Source organism: Mus caroli, unplaced genomic scaffold (genome assembly GCF_978045245.1).
Source record: "Mus caroli unplaced genomic scaffold, Mus_caroli_1 scaffold_2, whole genome shotgun sequence".
NCBI classification, from domain to species: domain Eukaryota; kingdom Metazoa; phylum Chordata; class Mammalia; order Rodentia; family Muridae; genus Mus; species Mus caroli.
In genome coordinates this window covers 170,975,593-170,990,717 of record NW_028227257.1, presented here as the reverse complement: position 1 = coordinate 170,990,717, position 15,125 = coordinate 170,975,593, and the positions used below count along the sequence as shown (strand labels likewise).

General features: G+C 43.7%; 1 protein-coding gene across 2 annotated transcripts in view; it reads left to right on the top strand.

Annotated features, from left to right (window-relative positions):
• Window positions 1–15,125, top strand: part of Prkcq (protein kinase C theta) — a 131,210-nt gene that overhangs the window by 72,085 nt on the left and 44,000 nt on the right. Inside the window, exons 5-11 of one of the 2 annotated variants that reach the window (XM_021155209.3) lie at window positions 493–655; window positions 2,038–2,069; window positions 2,167–2,252; window positions 3,428–3,557; window positions 8,137–8,246; window positions 9,321–9,438; window positions 11,334–11,494. In XM_021155209.3, the coding sequence (XP_021010868.1) occupies window positions 493–655; window positions 2,038–2,069; window positions 2,167–2,252; window positions 3,428–3,557; window positions 8,137–8,246; window positions 9,321–9,438; window positions 11,334–11,494 (800 nt within the window). Of the gene's footprint in view, window positions 1–492; window positions 656–2,037; window positions 2,070–2,166; window positions 2,253–3,427; window positions 3,558–5,640; window positions 5,982–8,136; window positions 8,247–9,320; window positions 9,439–11,333; window positions 11,495–15,125 lie in introns of those variants that run through there. The other variant, XM_085835201.1, reaches the window with a different exon arrangement.

Here is a 15,125-nt window from a genome sequence, read left to right as displayed (position 1 = left end):
CACTTTCTGCAGCAGAGGCTGTAGCTCTTATATCTGATCACTGTAGCCATCAGGAACTAGAACATTAAACTTCTCCCCGAAGTTCTTTGCCATCGTGCACAGGGCTGGGCATCTCCCTTCAATCCTAGGTACCCTATGTAAACACCACTCAGTGCAAGCATCCCCACACCAGAGGGTCATCCTTCTCACACCACTGTCACATGGCTTTATGGAATTACAGACTTGAAATGTCAGAATTCTGGTTCTAAAAACAAAAGAGGTCTAGATGGGCTTAGAGAAGTCAACAAGGGACTAATCCTTTAGCAGTGCCTCCTACGGTGGTTCCATACTGCCAAACTGAGAGCAGAAGCCTAGTGTTGGTCCAGTCTTCACAAGCCCATGGAGGCTTAGCATTTATCTCTTCCATCTCTCCCCCAAGTCCCAGTTCTCTCCACCCCACTGTGTCCGTCCCAGGGCCTCACCGCATCCCCTGCTCTCTCTCTCTTTCTCCAGACACAAAGGACATGAGTGAGTTTGAGAATGAAGGATTCTTTGCACTGCATCAGCGCCGAGGAGCCATCAAACAGGCCAAAGTCCACCATGTCAAGTGTCACGAGTTCACGGCCACCTTTTTTCCTCAACCCACATTTTGCTCTGTCTGCCATGAATTTGTCTGGTACAGTAACTTGTTATTTTCTTCCCAAGCTTTGAGCTATACATTTCGTAGTTGCTAAGGAGTGTGCACCACTGGGGGAAAGTGCGAGGGCTGAGTACTGTGGAATGGTAGTCAGTGGGCTCACCAGCACAGAGAAGGTCTACAAAGGCTGATTCAACACGCAGGATTTTTATAATACAACTCCTGAAGAGTGAGGCCCACTCCAGAAAGAGTCTCCTATTAGCTAGCTTTCCTAGATTATGACAAAATAAATACCCAGGACTATCAACATTAAAGGAGAAAGGTTTATTTGGACTAATAGCTTCAAAAAGGTTGCCTATCCCTTTTATAAGATAAAATGTCTTGCCTAGTCACAGGTCCTGCCTCCTTATGGTTCAAATATGGTTCAAAACTGGCTGGTTCCAAAACATTAGCACATGGCTTTGGGGCATTTCAGATTTAATCTATAAGGTGGTCCAATGGGGTTTTGTTTTTGACCAAATGAGAGGCTGCTGGTATACAAAGGAAGGAACAGGTGAGGATGTATTGCTATTGTAAGCAAAGCTGTCGAATTTTATACTCAACACCTTCATCACCCAATAGCCAAACCACTGCATTGCTGCAGTTTGCAGCAGACAGCACTACCCCACTGTAACAAATGGCTGAAATGAAGCTCTTGGGTGTCTTAGGCTTGGAGTGAGTGTAACCACATAGCAAAAGCTATGGTAGAGTAGAAGTGAAATGATGCTTGCTTCTGCTCTCAACATCTGTGCCTGCAAAGAGACGCTAGACCCTTGGGCTCCTGCAGAATCTTTAATGCACAAGTTTCCACTTTGTGGAGCATCCACAAACCAACAGATTAGTGTGCACTTTCATTAGCTGGCTTTCTGCTAATCACCCGACCTCCTTTGCTTCCTTTGTTTGTAATCAGCAGTGCTGCTCAGGAATACATCTTTGTGTGGAGCTTTATGGGTGGCTGATGGTTCAGAGTCTCTGAGTGAGGAAATAAGGCGCTTTACAGATGAGTGTGCTCGTCTGTGTATAAAGTTAGAATGAGCGAGGTAAAACCCTTTGAACAAGGCAGTGACTTTTTCAACAAAAGACATAGAAATTGATTGCTAGGAGCCTGTGATACACTTTAATCTGGTGTTGTAAACATACATGGATTTGCTTGAAAATGCATAGATGAGAAGGAAAATAATCTCACTTAGTTGATTATAAAAATGTAAGTAAAGCAACATAAACTTAGAATGCCTTCTTGGCAAGGGGTACTCGTGGGTTACCAATCTGAGAAAGCGCTCTGTGGTTTTAGGATTATCTGCAATCTCATTTACCTCTAGAATGTTTCTGCTGCTGATGTTGATGCAGACATGTAATTGAATGTAAGTGTTGCTTTGTTACAGGGGCCTGAACAAACAGGGTTACCAGTGCCGACGTAAGTACAGAGCATTTCAGTTGTATCCTTGGTGTTCTTTGAATTGATTGGTTCCTTGACCACCAGAAATTATAAATGACAATTGTTTCTTTTTTAGAGTGTAATGCAGCGATTCACAAGAAGTGCATTGATAAAGTGATAGCCAAGTGCACAGGATCCGCAATCAATAGCAGAGAAACCATGGTATTGGCAAATTTAAATTCCGTTCATTTACTCTCTGCCCTTTCCAGAAAGTCAGACTACAAGCCTCAGTCTTAATCTCAATAGCTACTAAAACCCCTGATGAAAATATGCTATGCAGAAACAGTGTGTTAAATGAACATGTGTTTTAAAGGGTAACGGTTTCTCTTCTGCGATATCTTTATTTCTTGTGAGTTCAAGGGGGCATTATCATCAGGGTTCGGTTACTCGCCTAAACCTGGACTAGTCCCATCGACAGACATAAACGTGTATAATTTTAATCTTTCAAGTGGCCACAGTAAGGAAGAAACAAACAGGGTGTGGTGTCATAGGACGGCTGTTCAGGACACAGGTTATAAGTTCAAGGCCCGTTTGAGCAACAAAGCCTGGGGGCATCAGTGAGATTGTTTCTAGAACAGTATAAAGCAGGCTAGCAATATGGCTTAGTGGCAGCGTGCTTGCCTAGTAGGTAAGAGGCCCTGACTTCAATCGCTAGGGCCACAAGCATAAGTTATATAAAGGAAAGACTAGCAAAACACATTCTAGTCATATATTTAATTGAACCAAGGCTATTACCATTTCAATATATAATCAATATCAAGATATTTTACACTATTTTTACTTACCAGGTCTTCAAGTCCCACTGGATAATTTGTACATGCACCTCAATTCCAGACCACCACCCCTCAGGTGTACACTAACCCTGTGTGGTTGCTTGGTTCTCATACACAAAGAGCAGACCAAGTCTCCAGCTGTCTTATTGTGAGTCTGTTGGGACTCCTCCCAACATTCAAATGTTCCTAGATCTTGACCTAATGATCATATTGGCATTGCACAATGCCAAATGAGTGTTTCCTTAGCTGCCATTTGAAAAAACAAAGTATTCATATCTCCTCCACCTGACATGGCATGGTCACTCCATCCATCAAGACTAATGCCTCAGACATCAGCTATGGGTGCCCCCCTGGTACTTGGTGCATGCTTTGACATGCAGATGGCAACCGCACCTCACAGTGCAGAGCTGCAGGCCTCTTCAGCTACCTCAGCAAGGTGATAGGCAGTAGGTTGGATAAAGGACTCACTGCATTCTTTCATTACAATCACTGTGAGTCATGTGTCCGGGAGACAATCAGAAGTTTGAGACACGTGTGCAGCCAGGCCTTCTGTCTGTCTTCCAGTTCCATAAGGAGAGATTCAAGATCGACATGCCACACAGATTCAAAGTCTACAACTACAAGAGTCCAACCTTCTGTGAGCACTGTGGTACCCTGCTCTGGGGGCTGGCGAGGCAAGGACTCAAATGTGATGGTGAGTGCAGAGGAGTCCAGGGTGGGTGCTGTGTGTGGCCCCCCCACAGTTGCCTGTGCATCATGAAGGGGGAAAAGAAAGGCTCTAGAATGACTGACTGTGTCCCCATCTTTATGTGCCTGGAAAGATGGACACCACCTCACTAAGCAGTCTACTTATTCTTCTTCTACCATACCACACCCCCATCTTCACATATGAGGAAAGTGCACAGTCAGTCAGATTCAAGGTTAAGGCTCAGTAACTTAGGCTTAAGGTCAAGGTTCCACAAGTCAAGGTCAAAGTTCAATAGCTCAAGGTCAAGGTTGAAGATCCTGACCCCATATTTCAATGTTAGACCTCCCTCCTGAGCAAAGGAAAGACAGTATTCCTCCTTTAACTGGACTGTTCACTCTAACCGAATGTGCTATCTCCCTAGATTCTGCGCTATCCTATCTTTTTTTTTAATTAGGTATTTTCTTCATTTACATTTCAAATGTTATCCCAAAAGCCCCCCAGACCCTCTCCCACACACACACACTGCCCTACCCACTCACTCCCACTTCTTGGCCCTGGCATTCCCCCGTACTGAAGCATATAAAGTTTGCAATACCAAGGGGCCTCTCTTCCTAGTGATAGCCAACTAGGCCATCTTCTGATACATATGCAGCTAGAGACATGAGCTCCGGGGATACTGGTTAGTGCATATTGTTGTTCTACCTATAGGGCCGCAGACCCCTTTACCTCCTTGGGTATTTTCTCTAGCTCCTCCATTGGGGGCCCTGTGTTCCATCCAATAGCTGACTGTGAGCATCCACTTCTGTGTTTGCCAGGCTATCCTATCTTAATTCCATCAGATCAAACCTTGTGGAGCTCATGTTAGTACCAGTTAATGAGATTATTTCTGTCATCTCCTCAACGAGCAAGCATACATATCCATTTGGCTAGTGAGAAGAACTCTGGGTCTTTAGCTGCAAGTAGTCACATCTACAGTGAAAAGAGAAACAAGGCATTCCTTATCTAAGTTTAAAAACTGAAATACTATAACTAGGGAGTCACAAGGGCGAAAATGCCTCAGAAAGGGTGACAAAGCACACTGCCTTCTAGGTAAGAAAGGGGAGGGCTGAATGACTCACAAGACCCTTTCTTAGCACAATAAAGACCTTTCTGATGGTGAACCAGTCAATATGTCACCCTTTTCTTCTGCTTTGCAGCATTCTTGTTTCCTCTTCTCTTTTAAGAACTGGAGATGGCCTCCTAAAAATGAAAAGCCATCCTCCTCTCCTGCCTCTCCTTCCTTAGCTCAGTGGTGTTCAGGAACCTGGTGGGCCCCAAGAATGGCATCTTAGTAGAGGTGGAAAGAGTGGAGTTTGCAGATTGTTACCATGGTAGTCACTGGCAGTCCGAATAACTTTAATAATCCCTTTATGGGGCTGGAGAGTTGGCTCAGGAGTTAAGAGCACTGACTGCTCTACCAGAGGTCCTAGTTCAGTTCCCAGCAACCACATGTTGGCTCACAACCATCTGTAATGGGATCTGATGCCTTCCTCTGGTGTGTCTGAAGACAGCTACAGTGTACTCATATACATAAAATCAATAAATAAATATTACACACACACAAATACAGATAGATAGATAGATAGATAGATAGATAGATAGATAGATAGATATAGATAGATAGATGTGTGGGTGGGTGGGTGGGTGAGTGGATAGATGAAAAGAGAATCCCTTTATGGGTCCCCAAATCCTACTTATGTCCTTTTTTCCATATGCCTGTTTGTAAGGAAAATGTTGGCATACATGATTATGGAAAAAATATCATTAATTCTTAGGTGACAGTAATGTCCCAATACCCTAACCATCTAAGCAGAAAGTCCAATGGCGAAGCTCTCACTGCTTACTACTCCTGTGACCATCTCAGGCAGGGGTCATCTCCTGGGAGCCTGGGTGGCCACCTGCTAAGGCAGCGTTCATCTTACAGTACGATTGCAACACTTAGAACTTCCCTGAAGATTCCCTGGCATTGTTTCACACTCGCACGCGCTTGCTTTAGCCTTTCTAACATTCTCTCCTTCCCATTCCATCCCCTCCCCCTCTTCCACTCCCTTTTTGCTCCTTTCTTTTATCCCCTGTCCTTCCCCCCTCTTTCCTTCCCTCCCTTCCCCTCCCCAATTCAACATCCATTTTAGGTGTTTTGTATTCCTGAGCACCCTGTGTTCTCCACCGGGCTTTCTCCTCCCTTCTTGACATTCCTATCTCTCCCTCTAGTCATTGTTCTCCCTCTCTCTTCACCTCAGCTTTCCTTTACCTCCTCCCTGGTCATCTTCTCGTGTGCCCTGTTCTTCAGGCCTCAACGCTGTCTTCTTTCTTTCCCTACAATAACTCCTATGAAAATAGTCATCAGAAGGGAATATTTGCGCTCCCAGAGGTCAAGTTTCCACCTGATAGGTTAGTAACAAAGACCCGTGGTGTTACAATGGGAATAAAAGCCGTTCTTCCCAACTGAGCATCAGAGTCAAGCTTAGACCTAGCTACTCTTTTAAGGAGCAAAGTAATATAAAAATCTCAATATTTTTATTTTATTCTCAATTGGTGCCTTACATACGTACCTATACTTCCAGCACTTGGGAAGCTGAGACACGAGAATGACAAGTTCAAAGCCAGCCTCTGTCTCAACAACAACAAAAACAACAATGAAATAGAAGCCTTAAAACCTACTGAACAAATCCAATGTAGTTATACCAACAATGCAGAAATTTTAGCACCACCATTAAAAAATTTAAATATACCTAAAAGGTTTTACTTTAAAAGAATTTTTATAACAAATGTTTTATAGATAAGGTTTTATTAGTTTTTATGATGAACTATCTAGAAAAATGTGGACTACTTAAAAGATAAAAGATGCCACAATTTTACCTTGCTATTTTAACCTTCTGGTTTTATCCTGAATTGTGTGTATCTCTCTGTGTGTCTATGCATGTGAGTCCAAGTGTTCACAGAGGTTAGAAGAGGCCATTGGGTCCCCTAGAGCTGCAGTCACAGGAGGTTGTGAGCCATATGACATAGGTGCAGGACACTAAACTGGAATCCTTTACAAGAGCAGCAAATGCTCTAAATCACTGAGCCACCTGTCAGTCCCATCTAGATGTTTTAATGTATGACTGCAATTAGTTATAATAATGAAAGATAAGTTGTACTTGGTGAACTGCTGTCACTGTGTAAAGATCTTTGTGCATAAATGGCTAATACCCAGTGAAGATGAAATTTTGGGTCTTAACCGCCTAATTCTATTAGGATAATGCTTAAGTATTTTGGTAGAAGCCAGGTAGTACCCGAGATTAGAGTTCCATCTACTGGAATTGTTATGCTAATTTTTCTGTTGATTGTAATAGCAGTCTTTCAAAAGGAAAAATTTCTAAAAACTGAGAACATGTGTAATAGTGGTATTTCCATAGACTGGTGAGGACACACATCCCCCTATAGATGAAGAGGAATCGCAAGGTCACAGGAAGTGAAAGTTAGTCCCTTATGGTGTTGTTATCAGGATTTATGAATCAGGTTGCTTGTAGGATTTAAGAGTTAGAAGAAGCCTATGTAGACAGCATTATCCCTTGAGGGAGGGAGGGAGGGAGGGAGGGAGGGAGGGAGGGAGGGAGCGAGGGAGGGAGGGAGGGAGGGAGGGAGGGAGGGGGGAGAGAGAGAGAGAGAGAGAGAGAGAGAGAGAGAGATCTTGCGGCTCTTGCTATTAACTATGGCATAGATGTAAAGTTAAGACATTAACACATATGTAAGAAATCCCATTTTCTTTATGGCCTTGACATTACCATAAGCAAAACTCTAATAACTACATCGTTCCTCTGCCCTTAATTAGCCTGTAATTGCATGCTATCTGGAGATGCATGTGTTTAGGGGCCAGAGAACTGAGACATGATTTCCATCCAGCAGTCAGGTTGATGTTGGCATCACTATCTAAATCCAGTGATGAGGTCTGTGACGCTCTTCTTATGACTTCTGTGGAAGGTTGTGTGTAGGAACACTACCATAACTTCTCAGTACATTGCGGTTCATCAAAGAGCTTCCTTCACTCCTGGGCCCCCACCGGTTTGATTTTCCCTTCCGAAGCTCCGTCTAGTCTCTTAGTTCTGTCCACAGGAGACACAGCCATCCTGGATGCTTCCTCCCCCACTAGCCAGGGCTCAGACATTTGCCCTCATTCTGTGCCTCCATCATAACCAGCCAGGAAGTATAACAATACCTCTTCCTAAATTGAGCCCATGGTCTCTGGGCCTCTTTCCTCCCACCTACCTGTTAACATACAAACATCATCTCATCGCTATCCATTTCCCTTCTTCAGGCTTAAGCCAGAGTTTAAGCTTTGTCCCAGAGCAGCAGGACACCCTCTTGTATCCTCAAATTTTCTAATACTATCAATAGAACCATGGTCCTCTTGGCGCCTCCATCCACAGGCCATCTCAGATGCCACGCCAGCCACAGACTTTCTTCTCTAGATGTGAGACTGTGATGCTCACATTGTACCTGGTGTCATTTTGAAGCACCCCCGGCTTCTTTCCCTGCTCCTCACGTGCTACTTTCTTCATTTCAGCATGTGGCATGAACGTCCACCACCGATGCCAGACAAAGGTTGCCAATCTCTGTGGTATAAACCAGAAGCTAATGGCTGAAGCACTAGCGATGATTGAAAGCACCCAACAGGTAAAGGAGACATTACACTGATGTGATTCCCGATGTCCTCTCAACAAGGGCCACCCGCGTCCATTCTGTCTCGCTCTGTCTACCCCACAGGATGTCCCTGCGTGTCCTTCTGAACACTTGCCATGATATTTTTCACCTTCATCCCCATAATCCCACCTTTGAGATACTTAATCAATTCATACATCAGTGTGGCCATCTGTAATATCTTAAACTCTGTATAGAATGAGAAGGTACAGAAAGAAAGCAAATTCACTCAAATTATTGAAGATTGACTGCCAGCTTTATATCTGTATTTTAGGGATCTCTAAGAAGCTGGAAAGAAAGTGTATTTATTAGAATTCCCTCCAGAATGGTCACAGGACACAGTGTCTACTCTGGGCAACTTTTGCCTGTCCATTTGTCTTACATTGGTTAAATTTCTATCTCTTGAGAACCAATTCTCGCTGAGACTTGGCATAACCTTTTACATAAGCTGTATTTTCGTTCACCTTCTTTTCCGTTCTGACTTGTTATGGAACGAGGCTACTTATATAGAAGATTCCAGCTAGTACCCTTGAAGTGTGAAAAAGGAGCTGAGTGCCTGCTGCTGATACATTGAATGTAGCAATTGCATGCAAGGCCAAGGAACTCTAAACCTACTGAGAAAAGAAAGAAAGAAAGAAAGAAAGAAAGAAAGAAAGAAAGAAAGAAAGAAAGAGAGAGAGAGAGAGAGAGAGAGAGAGAGAGAGAGAGAGAGGGAGGGAGGGAGGGAGGAAGAAGGAAGGAAGGAAGGAAGGAAGGAAGGAAGGAAGGAAGGAAGGAAAGAAAGAAAGAAAGAAAGAAAGAAAGAAAGAAAGAGAAAGAGAGAGAGAGAAAGAAAGAAAGAAAGAAAGAAAGAAAGAAAGAAAGAAAGAAAGAAAGAAAGAAAGAAAGAAAGAAAGAAAGAAAGAAAGAAAGAAAGAAAGAAAAGTGTTGACTGTCCTGCATATTCAAAATTCACTGCCTTCTGTCCTTAGGGACAACACAGTATTTCTGTGGGTGGGAAATGGCGCCAACTACTGGTGATTGGGTTGTCTGACCCTTTTTATGATCTAGGCTCGCTCCTTACGAGATTCAGAACACATCTTCCGAGAAGGCCCGGTTGAAATTGGTCTCCCATGCTCCACCAAAAATGAAACCAGGCCACCATGCGCACCAACACCTGGGAAAAGAGGTAGCTATCACTGCAGTTGACCATCAATGTCGGTCACTTGTCACGATCCACCTGTTCTCTGGCTTTAAGTTCTTCATTTACCCAGTCTGATGAGTTTCTTTTTCTCTATTTAAAGAGTACAAATCCAGTCACCAACCTCAAGGCCCCTATTTTTTTTTAATCGAAAATAGATCCATTTCATATACAATATATCCTGACTAAAGTTTCCCCTCCTACTCTTCTTTTAAGAGTAAAACTAAAATATGCCTAACTAGAATTTTTTGTGAGGGCGTTGCTCCTGGCAGAGTTCTAGAATGTCATTTCCTGGCCATGTTGGGTGGTTTTACAGATGTTAGTCTACTGTAAAGCAAGAAAAGGAGAAACGTCATCGGGGCATCGTCACTGTTGCTCGGAGACTCTCCTGTGAGGTTTCGAGACAGGAAGGAAGAAGAGTCAGGCCCTAACCCTTAAACTTTGTCATGTGTAGAGATTCGTTCTGCCTTCTGCTTGAAGGGCGTTCAAGGGAAAATGCAGCTACATGATTCTGGGAACTGAATCATTTCAACAAACATTATGAGATATGTTCTTTGGACTTAAAGAATACTAAGGTCTTCGGAGATGGTTCAGTTGGTAAGTGCTTGTTTTGCAAGCACAAGGACCTGAGTTCAATCCCCAAACCATTATTAAAATAAAATAAAATGAAAAATAAAAAAGCCGTTCATGGCGGTATGTGTCTGTAATCCTGGTGGCATGCGGGGCAGAGACAAGTGGATCCCTGGGTCCAACTGCCATCCAGCCTTGCCTAATTGGCATGTTCCATGCTAGAGAAGGACCCTGCTTCAAAACCAAGGTAGATACTGCTTGAAGAATGACAGTTAGGGCTGACCTCTGGCTTCCATATGCATGCACACACCCACACATACATGTATGTACACCCACACATATGTGCACGCCCTCACATATACATATCCATACACACAAAAAAGCAATACTAATAATGATAGTAGTACATACATAGTAAGGATTCCTAAAAACGCTTTTTATCCTTCTTCTGGCATAATACAAGGACTAAATTGACATACATTTCAAAAGAGAGATTCAAAGTCTATCTCAGAAGGATTCCCAAGCAGTAAGGAACATCGTCCTCGAGGATGATCAGTGCACACAGTATCTTGCCTTGAAGACCACAAAACATGGTGTGGTTCAGATCTTTAACAACCTGCTTGATTGCGTGTCCTCAGAGCTTACATTGTACTTAATGGAAATTGATGTCAGTGTGTCTGGGAGTTACAAACAGTGGTGATATCCATTCCCCAGATCTGCGAAGATTCCTATTTCCTCAGAATCTGATGTTATTAAAAGTTCTCTCTCTTTGCTTCTCCCTCTCCCTGCCTCCCTCTCCCTTTCTTTCTCCCTTTCTCTTCCTCTCTCTCACACACAAATATGTAGTCTTTGATTGAGATGAGTCCTGTCTGTCAGTCTGTCTTTCTTTCTTTCTATTTGTTTTGGTTTGGGTTTGAGTTTAGGACTTTTTCAGGTTTAGGGATGGTGTTGTTTGTTTTTTTCAAGACAGGGTTCCCTGGCTGTCCTGGAACTTGCTCTGTAGACTGACCTCAAACTCAGAGATCAGCCTACCTCTGCCTCCTCAGTTCTGGGATTCAAGGCATGCGCCACCACTGCCACACTAACCATGACCTTGGGTCCAGTATTTCTTCAATTAGACCATTGCCTAGGCTATTAGCTAGCCAGAGACCCAGCCCAAATGCCAGGTTTACAGACAGATGCAGAAGGATTCTGAAACTGAATTAGATGGAACTTCAGAATGAAAGATGGAAGAAAGAAGTGGGTGGTGCCCTAAGTGCCTATAGTGACCTTACTTACCCATTCATGTTTAATACCTGATCTGCTGTTTTCAGAACCCCAGGGCATTTCCTGGGAGTCCCCTTTGGATGGGTCGAATAAATCGGCCGGTCCTCCTGAACCCGAAGTGAGCATGCGCAGGACTTCACTGCAGCTGAAACTGAAGATCGATGACTTCATCCTGCACAAGATGTTGGGAAAAGGAAGTTTTGGCAAGGTATGCTACCACGTTCCTGAAGGTGTGCAAACAGGGCCAGAGAGCACCCCCCACCGTGTCGTGAGATGACAGAGCATCCAACATTAAATCGGGAGCTAAGTAACTCTGCAGTAATAGCAGTCTCTGTTCCCTATGAATCTTTGGCCCCAAATCCATTGCTTTAAGTTACATACTCACGAACTAATGCGTTTGATGCCTGAGCACCAAGGAGTCAGAGAAGTGCCCATTTCCTGTGCCTACTCTTCCTTCTAGTTTTTCATTGTTTCTTCCCCACACCTCAAAGTTGTTTTACATTTCATGTGCCTAGGGAGTGACCTCAGCTAACTGTAATTACCTATTTAGAAGCTCACTTCCAAATATATTCACTCTCTCGGGAGTACTAGAGGCCAAGGTTTTTATCTTGCCATGCAAAGAAAGGGAGGAAGAAGACACAAGCTGAGACACTGACTATAGATTGAAGGCTGAAGGGATGGCTCAGACATTAAGAGCACCGGCTGCTCCTCCAGAGGACTGGAGTTCATTCTCAGCATCCACATGGCAGCTCACACCTGTCTGTCACTCCAGTTCCAGAGGATCTGGCACCCTCACACAGACATGCATGTGGGCAAAACATCAATGAACAAAACAAACAAACAAACAAATAAACAAACAAAGACTGTAGTTTGAGGACGTCTTAAAAAAGTACCTTGGAATGAGGCCCCCTTTCCCTACCTCTCTTGCTACTCACTGGACAAGGGTGGAGGAGATAATGTGTCCCTGTCAGCCACAGAGAGCAAGTACAGAATGTGAAGGAGAAAAAGAAGTCAAGAGAGAAAGGAGAGGAGTGAAAAGAAAGAAATTATCCTCAGGACTGGGTAGCATAGTTGGTGAAGTACTTGAGTTACAAACTGAAGGACCGGAGTTCAGTTCCGAGAGCCCACATAGAAAGGTCAGATTTGGTGGCATTTGCTTGTAATCCAAGCACTGGAATCACAGAGACCAGAAGTGTCCTTGGGCTTGCTGGCCAGCCAGCCAAATTAGTTCTAAGGGACTGAGAGACGTCATTTCAAAAAGTCAGAAAGAGACGGACAGCTCCTGAGAACCAGCGTGAAAGGCTGACCTCTAGACTTCAAACTCAGATTCTACAGTGTGCGCATGTGCACACACACACACACACACACTCATGCTCACAAAGAAATTTCAATCATCAGTGGCAACCTGGAAGAAAACTACCGAGTTAATGATTATAAAGGGGGTTATTATAGAATGCAGACCTTTTGGTATGTTAGACATTAAGGATATGTAATTTATTACTAGGGTTCCTGGCTATTTTTGTAGTGTTAGTTGGAACGCCTAGGAATATTTTAACCAAGGGTCACTATTCCATGACTGAGGGAGTCCAAAGTCAGCTTACAGTAAGCACCTGCTGGTCAGACTTTGCCCGCAGCATCTACCCAGTTTATGTAACAATAAACAAACTCAAGTGTGCCCGAGCTTCCATTGTGGCTGAATAATACTGTGTTTGCATCTGAACACTAAGGCAGTTTCTTTTCATAAATTCTCGGCCCTGCCAATGGTAGCTGGGATTTGTGAATTCTTTTCACTTCCACCATAATACAAACCACAACAGTTCATTTGCTGTTAATCAGAGTGGACTGGCAATTTGACAGCCAGTCTTTATTATGATTTAGCTGCAATTAATGTGCAATTATAACCTGATAGGAAAAATTGAAAGGACATTATATAGCCGGCAATTGCCTTCCTGGCTCTTACTTTACAGCTGGCTTTAAGATGGTTTACTAAAAGAAACAATTACCAACAGCGTGCTTTTGTTAATGAAATGTTTATCCTCTTTTGTTCCCATGTGAATTTCTATACTCGAACAGGTTAATAAGAGTAAGTTAAACATATATACATGCCTTGGAAAGTAGCCCTGGGGACATTCTGGGCTCTGGGTACCTCCTCGCTCTGTGCCAAGTGCACAGTACCGTTTTGCACTGAGACACCGGGCCCTGCACCCTGAGAAGGCAAAAACCAAGCTGACCTCTTTCTCTTTCTCAGAATACCAAGAATTCCCAAGAACTTACATTTCATCATTCTTTTGGCTTTCTGTGGAAAACATGGCTTTTAACCAAATGGTAGTCTGCTACTTTTTTTTTCCAATCTGCTTTTATGCCAAGGCTAACAAATTACACATTTCCTGGAGATGTCTAAGTTCCATCCAAGTCCCAGTCACTCCACCAAGTCAGCTATCGGTGGCAAGTGTTTATCTCTTAGAAACAAAACAAAGAAATAGGGTTTCGTGAAGCCCAGGCTGACTTCAATCTCACTCCACAGTGGAAAAATGTCCTTGAACTCCTGATCTTTCTGCTTCCAGCTCCCCCAAAATCACCTCAAGTGTACCCACGCTTCAGTATTGAGTACTGAGTATCTAATACGCAAGTATTAGAACACAGTATTATTCAGCCACAATACAAGATTGCAGACCATGCCTGTTTTGTGCAGTGCTAAGGATCTAAGCCAGGGCTTTCTGCATGCTCAAGCACATGCTACCAACTGAACTACACTCCCATACAATCATTGTAAACCCAGACCCTTGCATATATTTAGTTTGGCACCATTGACTTTAACATTTCCTAAAAGTCAATGAAAGAAACAAATGCTAAGAGTTTTTGTAACTCTCAGGGCTCAGGAGATGGCTGGGTAAGAGTGCTTGTTACTCTTACAAGGGAATAGAGTCAGTTCTTAGCACCCACTTCTGACAGCTCACTGCTGCCTGTAACTCCAGCCTCAGAGGATCTAACGCCCTCTTCTGGCCTCCTAGGAAGCGTACACCCACAGTGACACACTTCCTCCCACAAGGCCACACCTACTCCCACAAGGCCACACCTCCTGGTAGTGTCAAGCCCTAGGCCAAGCATATTCAAACCACCGCACAGCAGACATGACCCCACTACTAACACACACACCTTGTAAATCTCAGGAAGCTGAAGCCCAGAGATGCCAATGGCTTTGCTCAGATGACTATAGTTTTATAAACCCCATGTTCTTCCACCTGCCAAGAGTCCTCTCCTGCCACCTTTGAAAATCTAAAGTTGTTTAAACTCTCCCTTCTGGTCTCTGTTAACACATGAGAGAGAAGATGAAGTGGGAAAGTTAACTCTGGGGCCAGATCTTCCCCTGAGTAATTCCATGAATTTGAGCAAGTTTATACTTTAAACTCAGAGATAATATTATTAAGATTGTTATCATTATCATAGATACCTATCCTGTAGTGTTCAGAACTGAGAGCTGTTCTGAGATCTATCATGCAGCCCAGGATAGTTTTAAATTTATCAGGTAGCAACAGATGACCTTAAATTTCTGATTTCTCATCCCTTCTTCCACCTCCTAAGTGCTAGGATTAAAGGCGTGCCCACCGTCCTTGGCATCCTTGGTCTATGAAGTGCTGAAGATTAAACCCAGGGCTTCCTGCATGCTGGACATGCACCCTACCTACCTACATACCTACCTACTGAGCTATACCGCAGCTCTGAGATTTTTTTGTTATTAAGAGTAATCTTCCGGAGCCGGGCAGTGGTGGCGCCCGCCTTTAATCCCAGCACTTGGGAGGCAGAGGCAGGCAGATTTCTGAGTTCGAGGCCAGCCTGGT